Here is a 15,227-nt window from a genome sequence, read left to right on the forward strand (position 1 = left end):
GACATGCAATATATTTAGTGTGCTATCATGTAGGATTGAGTAGTCTGGGAGTATGTGCTCAAACTAGAGCACATTTTTAGATTAGATATGTGATTGTGAAGGTAACTCCATATTCTCTGAATCATTCTGTTGATGATTACTGATATCATTCTGATAATTACTTATGCTATATGATACAGTACACAATAGTTGATTTTAGTATGACAGATGATTCATTCCTTTATTTATTTTGGTCAAACCAATTTAGCGAAACCGGAAATGACTTCACTGGCGGCGTGATCAAGAAACCGGAACAAACAGGTCGGATACAAATACAGACCTGATGCAGCACGCCATATGCCGACGGAGTTGATAGAAAGTGATGATGAGTAGAAACGTTCGTTAGCTAGTAAACAAACAAAAAACACATGCACATTTAACCAGAATAGGCCTGTAAATAGCTGGGCGTTGACAAAAGGCGTTCACATCTGTAATGTTTTAAGGCTGTTTTTACATTCAGTATTTGCTTCAGGGTATAACAATGACCATAGCTTGGTAACCGCTGCCAGCTTAACGTTTTTGCTGCTTGTTTTTACTGTTCGGACGTGCTGTTGTTTAAAAAGGGATTAAGAAAGGGACCGTGTCTGGGGAAAACGCAATGTCAGTGTTTTGCGCAAGAGTAACGTTACATCACCAGAAGAAAAGCGGGGCGACCAGATTATTGTGGTCCTTCCTCGGAGCCTGTTTTTTCTCCGCTGTTTTGGGGTACCGACCAGTGATCATTGTCCATGGACTATTCGACAGCTCCGGCGATTTTGTGAATTTGCAAAGATTTATAAATCAGGTGAGTTTAACTTATCTATAGTGAATAACTCTAGCGACCTTGTTGATATACCAAACATCTTTGAGCAAACTTAGTGACTTAAAACGATAAGGCACTTGTGGAACCTTGAATGGTCACACTTTGCTTTGTGTCCTGCAATCTGAGATTGGATACATATTAATCCTTTTCTTCAGGAAATGTGTTTTGGCGTTCATTGTATTGTGCATCATATATATACCACTTGGCTTAAGCTGCTGCCACTAAGTCATTAGAATTGTTAGCGCGTAATTGTGTTACATTTTAACAGCGCGTAAATTTAACAACTGATGCAGAGTCCAGACAGGCCAGATGTTCATATCTGGTGGAGGAACATCATGTATCATTGGCGATTACTGGGTGGGACGACTGACTCAGCGCTTTCAAGGCTCCGGGCAGTAAACCAACCAACAGTCGTAATGGCCATGTTGAAGATGACTGATGTGAAATCAGGCTAAATGTGATGACCCTCTGTGTTTAGAGCTGTGTCTGAATTGTTTAGATACAGATTATTAACGTATGTGCATAGATAGCTGGGTTTGTGTGCGAGTTCTGCACTTTGCAAATGCGTAAACATGTAGGATGTGGCAAAGAGGAAGTCCCCGGAGAACACACGGAAAGTTTGACAGGGGGTTTGTTTTTGCACAGCTGAAGTTTTTACAACTCCACAAAATTCACGTCTGATCATGTAGCCAGGGACGTTAAGGAGCTAGGATGATTCCAAGGGCCCTGGGAGGCCACAGAACATATAATGACAGTATTATTGGGAGATGGTGGTGCAATCTTGTATATTTATTTTACAGAAACTGTGTACTCGAAATTGGTGTATTGTGTGCTTCATTCTTTATCGCTGCTAGAATTTTAGAAGTGTGTGTGGGGGGGGTATATTCATTCATGGGCCCCCCAAAAAATCTAGCAGCGACAAAGAATTAAGCACACAATACACTCATTTCAAGTACACAGTTTCTGTAAAATAAATATACAAGATCCATCACACCACAACACCACCATCTCATTTCTCGACTTTTTGTTGCTGAGACTCTAACCTCAGTTTCCTTCCTTCCTTCTACCCAGTCTCACCCAGGCACAAATGTGTCAGTGATCGACCTGTTTGACAGAAGTGCCAGCCTACAGCCACTATGGAAACAGGTGGAGGGGTTCAAGGAGGCAATCTATCCCATAATGCAAAATGCTGCTGATGGCGTCCACCTCATTTGTTACTCTCAAGGTGATTCCTCTGAATGTTAATGTGTATGTGGGATTGTCCTTAGATAGGTACACTTTGACTCTAACCAGCAATATGAAGTGCAATCGTAAATTGTCTATTCAAAGCAAAACATAGAAAATAAGCCTTTAATTTAAGCTAGATATAAGGTAAATAGATAGAAAGATGTATTGTATGCAGAGATAGAAAGAAAGAAAGAAAGAATGAAAGAAAGAAAGAGGTGAGCACAATAGTCATACTTCCATTAAGATACATTAGGTTTTAATGGAAGCCTCTTCAGATAATGGTTGATTGACTGATTACTCCTAGAGTCCATTAGGCCCAAAAATATAGCTGCATATAAATCAGTGCAATTAACCCTTAGAACCCGATTGACGCAAAGTGCGTCAAAAAACACACCCTTTTTTCTCTGTTACATTTCTCCGGAACGGTTCATTGCAGCGAGATGAAACCTTTATTGCACGACAGAGCAGAAGTGGGGCTTTCCAACGAGACTACACACTTGTCTGTACGATCAAGTATGAAAATTAAAAAAAATCATGAAATTAAATCAAATTGCATCATATTTACAGTCTATACTTCTCTGCATTCACCTGCACACACATTACTCTAGTTTGAATTACTCGCGAACCCGTGATCGCATCGATATGGCAAGCATATCAGATGAAAGAGGGGGCACAGGGCTATCCATTGGTACCATGTTTATCGACCCTTCTGGCTTATAAAACCAGACGAAGTGACTGCAAAATAATAACGTCATGTACACAAACCAACGCTGCACACTCATTACTCTCGTTTGAATTACTCGCAGACCCGTGATCGCATAGATTTGCCATGCATGTCAGATGAAAGAGGAGACTCAGAGCTATCATTTGATACCAAGTACATCCTTCTGGGTTATAAAACAGACGAAGTGACAGCAAAATAATAACTTCATATAGCTGGACTTACCCCACGTTTCTGTCTGTTCTTGTGGCAAAGCATGTTTATAATCTAATGCTATCATGTGTTTCTCTATGGCAAAGCATGTTCATATTCCGGTTTTGAGATCCTAGCAAATTCCTGCATGGCATCCAATTCAAGGCTCACATTGCATCCCAATTTGTTCAACAAATAAACACCTTTTTTGCCTTTACTTTGTTCATGGCAATGCAGTAAAGAGTTGAGAATTATTATGACTGCATACACACAGGCACGCAGGCTAACACGCAACCTCGGGTCAAGTCAGGTCAGATCAGTTCGTGTCACAGATATGGAGCGCAGAAAGGTCATTTTTCATCACTAAATAAAAAATGGCATTTATTTCCGTAAATCACACAGCAAATATTTCTGTAAATTGCTCAGCCCCAGAGTATCCCTCCAACATGGCAATGATATTGCCCGATTCAGGACAGTCTGCCCTACACACACATGAAATGCATGTAGAGCTGTGAGCTTGCAGTGGTGAGATACATGTCGAAATATAAGAATTTTTATAATACACTTTTTATATTTTAATTCTTTAAAAATTCAAATAAAATCAATGCTAGTATTAATACATGAAATGATGGCAGATCTGAATAGCCTAAACTCTCCTGAAAAAAACAATATATAATATATGTGTGTGGCACTTACAATGACCAGAATAAATCCTTATGAATAAAGGTAGTGAAAATGCCCTAAAAACAGCTTAGGGTTCTAAGGGTTAATTCCTTTACCTTAATATAAATCTATAGTCCTACTTTAACCCAGTGAAACTGTTTTTTCAGGGAATGTTTAGACATTGATGAAGAAAATAGTAATGATGCATCTCTTCAGTTCCTTTAATATATTGTATCCTCTGTGGCGCATTTCTCTCCCTTACTGCTTCAGTTAAAGTGAAGTTCAGTAAAGTTGTTAATTGTACCTGCTTAGGTCACATTATGAAAAATACCATTGCTACAAAGTGGAAGAACAATAGATGAGGAACCTATTAACCAAGTGACTTAGTTAAAAATAGAATGTAGAATAGAGCATAGAATGTGAATTTGGACCATGTTTGAGAAACAGAATGCAGAACTTTAGGGCAGAGGTGTTATTTTCATTAAAATCCTCTTATTTTTTCCTCAGGCGGTCTAGTGTGCAGAGGCATTCTGTCGACCCTCTCGGACCACAATGTCCACTCTTTCATTTCGCTGTCCTCACCTCAGGCTGGCCAGTATGGAGGTACATTTCAAACGCAGCAGTTTCTGATAGCTAACCTCAGTTCCCCACATCTCAAAATGCACTTCTTTTTTTGGGTGGTGGTAGTGTAGTGGTAAAGGAGCTGGGCTAGCGTGTAGTAGCCAGTCAAATTGTGGGTTCAATTCCGGGATTCCACTGCCCTTGAGCAAGACACTTAACCCCAAGTTGCTCCGGGGACAATGTAATCCCTTGTAATGGAATTGACATATGGAAGTCACTTTGGATTGAAAAGTGTCTGCTGAATGAATAAATGCAAATAAGTGTATCCACAGCTAAAAGTGCATTGCCATTTTTTGTATGGTTGCCACTCTGCTTTCATTCACTGTCTATCCCATTTTGTTTTTCCAGACACGGATTACCTGAAGTACCTCTTTCCTTCCTTTGTCAAATCAAACCTGTTTCACTTCTGTTACACATCTGTGGGTCAAAGAATATCCATCTGCAATTTCTGGAATGGTGAGGATTGTGGAAAACCATTATAGAAACAATAGTGTGCAGAAAGGCTTTTGCTATGCAGTTAGACACAGTGTCAATAGTGTTTCTTAAGATAGGGAGTTTAATCTGGGTTGTTTTTGTTGGTGGGGCAGTCGAGGCCTACTGGTTAGGGCTTCGGGCTTGCCGGTTCAATCCCCGACCAGTAGGAATGGCTGAAGTGCCCTTGAGCAAGGCACCTAACCCCTCACTGCTCCTTGAGTGCCGCTGTAGCAGGCAGCTCACAGCTCTGGGTTAGTGTGTGCTCACTGTGTGTTCACTAATTCACGGATGGGATACATGCAGAGACCAAATTCCTTGTATACGCAAGTATACTTGGCCTAGAAACCTGAATTACATTTACATTTTACATTTACAATAATCATTTTGTAATTGTGTAATTGTTGTCATGCATGATTAGAGGTTCTAAAGCTGCAGTTGGCAAGATTGTTTTGATCATATTCACTGAAACCGACACTATGCTCCGACAGATCAACATAAATCAGCCCGTTTTAGAAAAAAACCTGCACTTCTACCTCCACCTAGAGCCTGTTATTTGTTTTGCAAAAATCCACAGCTCCCGGTTCTTCTGGTCCAATCAGAGCAGGGCTGTGATCTGACTGTCAATCACAGTCTGGTGCAGTCTGGTGCACACTGACGAGCACAAACTCGATGAGAGGGTGCTCAGTGGTAGTGGGAGAGGGGTATGAGAGTTGTAACCATTCAAAATTTTGAAGTCCCCTCAATCTGTCAGACTTGCCAACTGCAGCTTTAAGAGCAACGTTTTGTAAGATTCCATGGAAACTTTTCAACACATGACATGGGACATTTTTCATGGACATGGGACACATTTCTGACCATATTGTTTTGATTTAACAAATGAAAGTCATTTTGCATAGACTGACACCATTATTATGCAAACATCACTATATAATATGTTTATGGTGAATGATTATGTGTCGGTCAGTTAAGTTTGTCTCATGATGAGTGTATATGGATTTGTGTTTGTTTGTAGATCCTCATCACAGAGATATGTATATCAATAGCAGTGACTACTTGGCACTGCTGAACAACGAGAGATCGAACCCCAATGCTACCCGTAAGTCAGTCGTGTGTGTGTGTCTGTGTCTGTGTCTGTGTGCGCGTTTGCGTGGGTGTGGGTGTGTCATGGCAGCAGTGAAATGTGTAAGGCTTACCTGTGATACCCATCTGTGTTGATTGACACGGTACACATGTTGAACTGTGTGTATGCATGGAAGGGAAGAGTGTTTGGTATGTATGGCTAACTTGAGACTATGTGTGTGTGCTTAGGGTATGATCTGTGATCCACTGAAGGTCCTAAATCACTGGCATTGTCATGTCAGTGTAAGGTGTCCTCTACAGAATAGACAATCTTGCCGGAAGTGCTATAGTATCATCAGCCACAGCTAAAATCATGTCTTTGAGTTTCCTCAAAATTTGGGCCCCGAGATGTATCTTAACTTGTCATTTTTTGTCTTGTTAGAAACACAATAGGGATTAGTTTGTTCAGAAGTGGAAGGGCCATCTGGAGTATTCTTGTTTTGACAGAAAAGGAGCGGGTCAACGTATAGTTCTGAATAAGTCACCAACTGTGGTGAACAACAATCTTGAGAAAATATTTTACTTTCTGGTGTCTGAAAGTTTTCTTGACTTAATGATAATGATAACTGTGAGTCCCAGGCCCAGATATGTTGAGAACCACTAGACAGCCGAATTTAGCCATATAAGCCATGTGTATCAAACCTATGTTGGTGACCACATGTGGATTTATTAGTGTCTTGATCTTACAGAGTGGAAAAACAACTTTCTTCGCATGAAGAAGCTCGTCTTAATTGGCGGGCCAGATGACGGAGTCATCACTCCGTGGGAGTCAAGGTGAGCCTATGCTATTGTCTGTAATTTAATCCTTTGGGATTTTCCTCACAAATCTCTAGGAGTGTTTTATAGCCTGGTCTACTTTCTGCCGTACAGCACTGACCTCATGTCTTTTTCCAAAGTGTCAATATGAAATGCATGATTTTATGACCTGGCATTGGTGTTATGGTGTTGCTAAGTGTCTGTATCTCTCATGTTTTATTGTCTCTTTTCTCCCACAGTCAGTTTGGATTTTATGACGAAAACGAAACTGTTGTTGAAATGAAGAACCAGGAGGTATGTTTGTTAAACATGTTTATACTTTGTGATGATGTCCCAGGTAACAGTGTCTCATGTCCATGCCTGACACATTTTTGCAAAGGACATACACCCATCAGAGACATAATTAGTCGCTGTCCCTGTATGAGGTTATTTTGCTCTTTGATAAATAAAAATAAATGCCTGATACAAAGACCAGCCTTTATCCATTTACATTTAACATTTAACATTAACAGCATTGATTAATAAGCATATAACAAACATGTATTCATTTAAAAATTGACATGTCTTCCATCACTCCCTAACTTGTTGTAGTTTAATTTAAGAGTAACTTTTTAAAGAATGGCCCCACTAATGGAAATTTCCCATCTCCTAGAAAGATATGACACTTGTGCATTATGGTTAATTTGGGAGACCATGTATATCCACCTTTTGCTATTTCTTGGCCTTTCTTCAAGAACAAAGTCACTCCTAAATCCTTTGTACAGCCACTGTCCCAAGCACTTGTAGCCAATTGAACTGATCCCTTCCCTCTCCTGATCTGCCTTGCTCAGGTGTATCTGCGGGACACGTTTGGCCTGAAGACGCTGCAGGCTCGTGGGGACGTGGTCCTATGCGCAATGGCTGGCGTCCAGCACGTCTACTGGCACTCCAACCAAACGGTGTTCACTACCTGTATGGAGAAGTGGCTGACCTAAGGCGCTCGTCTTCCTTTCGGGTACCGACCCTTATAACTCAACCAACCCACCCAACCACCCACCCACTCACTCACTCTCTCACCCCTGTGCCTTTTCCGTCAGAGAGTGAGATGCACACAGTCAATGCAAGACGAGGCAAGAAGACGTGGTATATTTTCAGCAGAATTTCACATATACAAATACAGTATATTTGAACGTGTTTTTTTTTGTTACGACAAACAACAAAATGAAACAAACTTATGTCCTCACGTGTGTGGAAAAGCGCTACACGTTCAATCAACTTTACATTTCCTACTACAGTTTACTCAGCACACAAACATCTTTTTTACCATGTGTAAATGTGTGCCTATGTGTGATCCATATAGAACGACTTAGTCTATGAATCATTGTGCCTGAGAAGACTTCTGCTGTCCCAATGCAAGCATCGAGTCTAATTCGAGGTTTTACTTCATGCTCAATCATGTCATGAATATATATATTTTTAATTATTATTTTATTAAGCTTTTAAAGCATGTTAGCTCACGTATGCAGTAGAAATCATGCCTTAAATGTTCAGTCATCCGTAAGAGTTACATTTAAACCGAAAGTGCTACACTGCTCCTGAGTCCTGACCTTTGGCATCATGCTCTCTTGGGGGTGGTACATGCCTATGCGTGAAAATCTAGTGTAAGTTTGATTATACTATACCATTCCCGTGATCAAGTTACATATGAAGACACCAGCCGCTGGCAAACACACACTGACTTTTAGCCCAAAGAGTGCAAATTCTAACTGCTTGTGCCCCTGTGCCACCCCTAGTGTCACACCCCTGAGGGACACTAAAGTGAAATAGAGAATTGAACTATAAGAAAGGGACATGTGGAATAGAACTATAAGAAAGGGAAAGGTAGAAACTCATTAAAGGGAAAAGTGTTCTTAGGAATTATAGGGCAATGCTAGACTGACATTCATCTGTACCGTTGTCTTATGTGTTCCATGCCGTGACATACCTCTCATTGAAACTAGTAGACACACACACCTCAGGCCAGGGCTCAAGATCTATTTTATGTGGAGACGAGTCTGGCAAGAGTTGACAAGCTGTTTTATTATTTCATCTTTGTAATGTATTTTAATGTTGATTTAGTTTGTGTGTGTGGGTGTGTGACTGTGTCTGTGTGTGTGGGTAAGTGAGATAGAGAGAAAGGGAGAGAGAAAGAGAGGGAAAAAAGGGACTTAAAAGGGAAAAGTGAAGTCCGTACTTGCACAAAAGGGTATGGAGTGTAAATGTCTATTTGAAAGCTATCCTTTAGGACTGAAAGGAAATAACCTTCTCATGTAGATATTTTATTAATCATGGCAGTATTGTGTGTGTGTTTAATTTATCTACTTGTACTGTGTAATGCTTGTTTATTTCTCTGCTTTTGAAAAAAAGAGAAAATAAGTTTTAACTGACTTACAGGATTGGAAAAAAGGATTTTCAATGTAGTCTAGTTTGCATATCTTTTATCTTCTTCTACTGTTCTTACTATTATTATTTAATTTTTAAAGATGAATTGGTCAGTGGTAGACCATCTGAACTTTCATTCAGAAAAAAAGACATTTAGTCCTTGATCTAGATTGGCCAAACAAACCCATTTCTCTTATCGTTGTTTGAGGTTATGTTAAGGTTTCCTTTCCTCATGCTTCTCCTTAATTTGGACAAATGATTCACAGACTGATGATTGTCCAATTTTTTTGTGTGTGTTATCTATTATTGTGTCACTTAGCCTAAAGTGGTCCTGAAGGTCAGGGTTTCTTTTTTTTCTCTGACCATAAACGGTAGTAGTTTAAATGTGAGAGAACAAAAAAAAACATTTTGTTAAGTTTGTATCACTTGTTATACTGGCTATATATTTTCTAGCTTGGTTTCAGTTAATACACTCTTAGGAAATGTGGGATTGTCTAAAGCTACCAAGGTCTCATTGCCCTGTGACATTTGAACCCATAGATGCCAAGGAGAACTGTTAAGGACTCTATCCTTTTAATATTATTATCCAAATGGAAGAAGCATGTTTAATTTTTTGCAAACAATATGTCAACAGACATCCCTTCCATTTAAAGTTTGAAACCTTTGAAAGAAACCTATCCTTTTTAGATTGTGTTTTTCTATTGAAAACATTTTACCAATGTGCTTTACAGTTTGTACTTGAAGATATCTATGTCCTAAACATGTGTTTGTATATTTTAAATGGAACATTGTTTTCCCTCAGAATGTTGTTAATGTCTGCTTTTCTAAATAAAAGGCAGTTTTATTGACATTATTGTGTTGATTGTTTGACTAATCAATCAAATTAAGGGACACTACATGGCGGCAGCTATTGTGTAAACCAGGCCTACTCAACTAGTGGCCCGTTGGATTTCACCTGCAGCCTGCCCTCATGGTGCTTTCAAATCTGGATGCCATTACTACACTATCATCAATAAAATAGTCAGGATACTGTTTCACTGCTCTTTTAAAAAGTATGAGCTGTGACAGAAGTTGGGTGTGAATGTAATATATATTCCATCCCTTGGTACTGTTTATTTTACAAATAATCTATATGGACCTGCACTATAAGCACCTGTTTGAATTGTTTTGAGACCCTTTTGATGCATGATGAATAAAATGTCCGCTATTTATTCTGAGATGCATATAGTGTTTGGGAATATCTTTTATTGAACGTATTAAATGTAGCTGGATACTCATGTCATGACATGATAACGCATGTCTCTTATAGCCACAATAGGAATCAATTTAGCAACATCGTATTTTGGGTGGCCTGCAAAGGGGTTTTCTATCTGACCCACTTGATAATGAAGTTGAGTAGCCCTGGGGGGTATTCCAAGTATGTGGTTTAGTGACCAACCTAGGTAAATTAACTCAGAGTAGTGATAAACCTCCTACAACATCTATTAGGAGGTTGACCCCTTACTCTGAGTTAACTTACCCAGGTTTGTCACTAAACCACAGGCTTGGAATACCCCTGGTGAAAACCAAAAGGAGATGGGGTAGGCTGACTATATTGTTAATGCGTTTCTGCCACCTATTGGCGAATACGTAGAACACAACATATGGTGTGGTGGGTACCCTGTAGCCTTGTTTTGGTTTACAGTGGCCGCCGTGTGAATAAGGCGAATGTCCACTGGATAGAAGCTAGCGGAGCAGGGGGCCAACGCCAACATCAACACCAAGTTCAGGGATTGCTCAGCCTAAAGGTGCTATATGTAAGAACGACCACTAGTGTTTAAAACGGGCATTGCAATCCAAAACCAAAACATTTGAGAGCATCAAGGAGGCTAATCTGGGAATCCAAAGGCCGAAATCCTACTGGGTGTGTGATTGGTAAGTTGGCAGAAGGTGGTGCAGCAAACCAAAACACAAACTCAAAACATAAACCGTATTTGCAGGCTGCAAATTAAAGTTTGAATTGTGAGTAGCCTGGCTGTACCATTGTTGTCAGTGAAGCCATTATTTGAAAACTAAATGGACCAGTACAAAATATGACCGCTGCCCAGTCCTGCACATTCTGTCCGCAAAAATAAATCACGCTTGTCAATTTGTCTCCATCCCCTACTTTTGTGTATGCAAATGTGTGTGGATAGTGTGTGTTTGTTTTTGTGTAAATGTGTGGTTCTGTGTGTGTGTGTGTGTGTGTATACGTGTGTATGTGCCTGTGCCTGCTTGCCTGCATGTGTGTGTTGTAGGCCTACTGATCTGTCAACTCATGTTCGTGAAACCATGCTATCAACACGTCCAGATCATCTAAACATGTTAAATTTTTGTTATGGTGTCTGTGTCGCAGTTTCGAGCAAGAATGGGATCAAGCTCTCTGCCTGCTTTGTGAGAGGAGTGTGGATCCGTTGAAGTTCAAAGGAGAGACAAGAAGTCCACCGAGTTTGGATTATCTAAGTGGATGTTCATGTCACAGAGGACAAGCATGGGTCAGTCATTCTCAGGGATGGAGGAGAGCAGGGTGTTCAGTTCATCAAGAAAAACGCAGTTGTCTCAATGGACAAATGGCAATCACTTAGATTTTGACCAGAACTGTCACAATGATAGCATGGTTTTCAAAGGAATCGTACGTTTGATGATAACAGTGTAGTATTTTTCCATTTGTTAGAAATTAACAGCCCCCCCCTCCCCCCTCCCTATCAAGTCTGCTGAAGGTACAGTATGTGAAAGTGTGTGATTGAAAGAGCAGCAGGGGTGGCAATGTTTTCTGGTCTGATCCATGTTTCAGTGACAGCCAAGAGACCAAAGATACTGCTTAGTAGGCCTATAACCAGAAATGAAATCTGCCTTGTTTACTGCGGATTGGGTTGGTGTGATACTCTTTTGGTATTTATTGTACCTAAATTGGATTAAATTGCAAATTTGCTAAATTACAGTAGGAGGTTTAGAAGAATGAGAAAGCACTTTGAAAAACAAATCTGATTTTAGATAGATAGATAGATAGATAGATAGATAGATAGATAGTGATAGCAATAATTTTTAAAAATTATTAATAATTTAATTGCCATGTGGCCCTTCTTGGTTTAAAACAAAGACACCCTCCCCTCCCCCAATGAAATGCTAATGTGGTGGTTCAAGGCCTATCAGTTACACAGGACAAAGGATGTTACCTTGATATAATGTATCCATGTGTCATGAAATGTAAATGTATTCATGTTTGGTATCATTCTGATAGTCTCAGTACAAGGATTGTAATGATTTGATTGTGAGAATGTTTGGAACATTCTATAAGTGATATTTCTGATATATATGATGTCTCTCCTCATGCTATTCTGATAAGAATGAATAGGTGTGAAGTGGGTGTGAGTAGGTGTGTCTGGTGCCAAGTGGAGAGCCAACCAAGTGGGCTTGTTTTTGGCGCCATTTTCTTCTTTGTTTAAAGCATTTAAAAGTAACTAAACTGCAATGTTTGTCAGATTTTGGATTGTCAGACTTAGAACATGGAGAACTGAGAGAGAGGGGGTGATCCAACAGAGGCCATGGCCTTGTGCCATGGCCTGGGCTAGGCCTACATAGACCATAGACCATTTGTTGTACCATCTCTGCTTGTAACAGAATAAACTTGATTCCTGAGTTTTTCCTGAAGTTTGCCAGTCTAAGATTAATATTAAGTAATTATTCACCACAATTACTTTCAATAGATACTTTATTGATCCCCAGGGGAAATTCAAGATAGTAGCATACAGAGATCACACACACACACATTCACTAACAGCAGAAAAAAGTAATTAAAAGTATATAATATAAAAAAACACAACTAAGCAATAAGGACAGTAGAAGATAAAGAATATACTAAATATACTACTTAGATTAACACTTAATCTAAATCTATTCTAAAAACAGTATCCACATAGTTGGTGATTAATCAAGAGGCGATTGCAATGACTGAGGCAGGGACTGAGCCTGTGATTCTCTGTGCATAGTAAGGTAAGGTAAGGTGCTCTGTGTGAGTGAGTGTCATGGTGATGGTGCAATTGAGTAAGTCCAACAGTGCAACAGTGCAAGAATAAAGTCTAGAGACCAGCATAAAATAAATATGGACATACATGGAGGGGGTAAGAGGCAGACAGACTATGCAGAGAAGTCTATCTCTCCTCTTCCCTTAAGTGAAGCATTGAACAGTTCAATGGCCCTGGGGACAAATGACTTCCTCAGTATGTCTGTTGTGCAAGGCAGTGAGCGAAGTCTCCAGCTGATCAAGCTCCTTTGCTTTTTAATAGTGTTGTAGAGTGGATGACACTCATTGTCCAAGATGTTGATCAGTTTGTTCAGGGTCCTTTTGTCAGATATTGAAGTGATGCACTCCAGTTCAGCTCCCACTACAGAGCCAGCTTTCCTTACCAGCCTGTCAAGTCGCCCTGCATCCTCTTTGTGCTTCCTCCCCAGCATACCACTGCATAGAAGAGGACGCTGGCATCAACAGACTGGTAGAACATCCTGAGGAGCTTGCTGCACACATTGAAGGACCGCAGCCTCCTCAGGAAGTACAGCCTGCTCTGCCCTTTCTTGTAGAGTGTGTCAGTGTTGGCTGACCAGTCCAGTTTATTGTCCAGGTGGAGACCCAGATACTTGTAGGTGCTTACCACCTCCACATTGACCCCATCAATGGAGACTGGTAGCAGAGTGGGCTTAGACCTGCGGAAATCCACCACCATCTCCTTGGTCTTGAGTTGAGTGTTGAGTTGAAGGTGATTGAGTTTTCACCATTGCACAAAGTCCTCCACCAGGCTCCTGTACTCCTCCTCCTGCTCGTTCCTGATACACCCCACAATTGCAGTATTGTCAGAAAACTTCAGCATGTGGCATGACTCGGTGTTGTAGCAGAAGTCATATGTGAACAGTGTGAACAGGACTGGAGAGAGCACAGTTCCCTGTGCTGTGGCGCTCCGGTGCTGCTGATCACAGTGTCAGAGAGACAGTTCTTCAGTCTGACAAACTGTGGTCGCTCAGTCAGGTAATCTGTAATCCAGGTTACCAGGTGAGCGTCCACACCCATCTGCAAGAGCTTGTCTCCCACTTTTACCACTTTTCAGAATAGCCTGCCCTACAGGAATAAAATGGACAAAAAAACATTTTCTAAGCTGTCAAGAACACATCTTAAGCGGTTAGTTATTAAAACTGGATAGGTTATCAGCTTGTAGGCCTACCCAGAGATGTCCGACAAAGCAATATTATGTTTTGAGTGAAAATGTCAGTTTTTAACATGTGGACTGGACCCTCCCTCTATCTCTCTGAAGGGCCCAAGTGAGTATTTAGCATAGCATACGTCTAAGGCATAAGAGATATACAGTGGTTAAATTGGCTTTTGTAAGGAGGGGGAGCCCTTATTTACGGTGAATGGTCATCATTCAAAATCGCGTCGTAAAATGACAATGTGTTTTTACACCAAATGGGCTCTTTTTCCAGTATTAATGTAAGGTAGGGCTACTATTGTCTCATATGTGGGAGGGGGGGTTTGGGGGTCCTCCCCCAGAACATTTTTAATTTCTTTGATGTGATTTCCTGTAATCTGGTGCATTTTGGGGTTGGCCAATACTAAATTTAATCAGATTCATAGCCTACATCCTGATTTGTTGATATTGAGGCAATGATTCCATGCAAAGGCTTAGGCTTCAGGGCCCCCTGACCCCTTGGGGCCTGGGCCCAGTAGGCCCGTGCAGTAATCCATCCCTGGCCTACTTTATTGTTATTTTTACCTTTAATGTTTTGCCTCTCTTTAGGGTTTTTCTACTAAATGCATAGTTCTATAGCCTACTTCAAAATGACCGATTCTGCACACTTCTGGGTTTACATCTTCAATCTCTACCGCCCCTCAAAACATCTTCCAGGGTCCATTTCATCGTTTCATCGTTATAGATCAGGGGTGTCACTAGGCATAAACTGCACTGGGACACAAGCCCCCCTAGGGGGGTCCGGGGGCATGCTCCCCCGTAAGAAATTTTTGTATATTTTAACGTTTAAATGCATCAATCTAGTGCACTTTCAAAAGAAATTCAGAGGTTAGACTTAATAATTACATAATATTATATAAAATTATTATAAAATATAGGCCTATGGATGGAAATATTTGTGCTGTAGTAGTATTTTGCGGTTCAGAGTTTTAACCGTGTACACACAGATTAGTTATGA

At 40.4% G+C, this 15,227-nt stretch overlaps 1 protein-coding gene across 1 annotated transcript; it reads left to right on the forward strand.

The window, feature by feature from the left end:
* Positions 1–301: 301 nt before the first annotated feature.
* Positions 302–9,862, forward strand: ppt2b (palmitoyl-protein thioesterase 2b). Its single transcript, XM_076302186.1, has 8 exons — positions 302–823; positions 1,913–2,066; positions 4,152–4,247; positions 4,614–4,721; positions 5,752–5,835; positions 6,548–6,632; positions 6,854–6,908; positions 7,445–9,862. The coding sequence occupies exons 1-8, from the start codon at positions 638–640 to the stop codon at positions 7,586–7,588; spliced, it is 912 nt and encodes a 303-aa protein (XP_076158301.1). The 5' UTR covers positions 302–637; the 3' UTR covers positions 7,589–9,862.
* Positions 9,863–15,227: the final 5,365 nt, after the last annotated feature.

Source organism: Alosa pseudoharengus, unplaced genomic scaffold, assembly GCF_046254945.1.
Source record: "Alosa pseudoharengus isolate Yale_2024_CS ecotype anadromous, Long Island Sound unplaced genomic scaffold, YU_APseudo_1.1 YU_APseudo_1.1_scf_23, whole genome shotgun sequence".
Lineage (NCBI taxonomy): Eukaryota > Metazoa > Chordata > Actinopteri > Clupeiformes > Clupeidae > Alosa > Alosa pseudoharengus.

Bases quoted from the DNA above. Each gene is read 5' to 3' on its own strand.
- ppt2b (XM_076302186.1), top strand. From the start codon at position 638: ATGTCAGTGTTTTGCGCAAGAGTAACGTTACATCACCAGAAGAAAAGC. The intron at 5,836-6,547 runs GTAAGTCAGTCG...TTGATCTTACAG, and splicing joins ATCGAACCCCAATGCTACCC to AGTGGAAAAACAACTTTCTT. The intron at 6,633-6,853 runs GTGAGCCTATGC...TTTCTCCCACAG, and splicing joins ATCACTCCGTGGGAGTCAAG to TCAGTTTGGATTTTATGACG.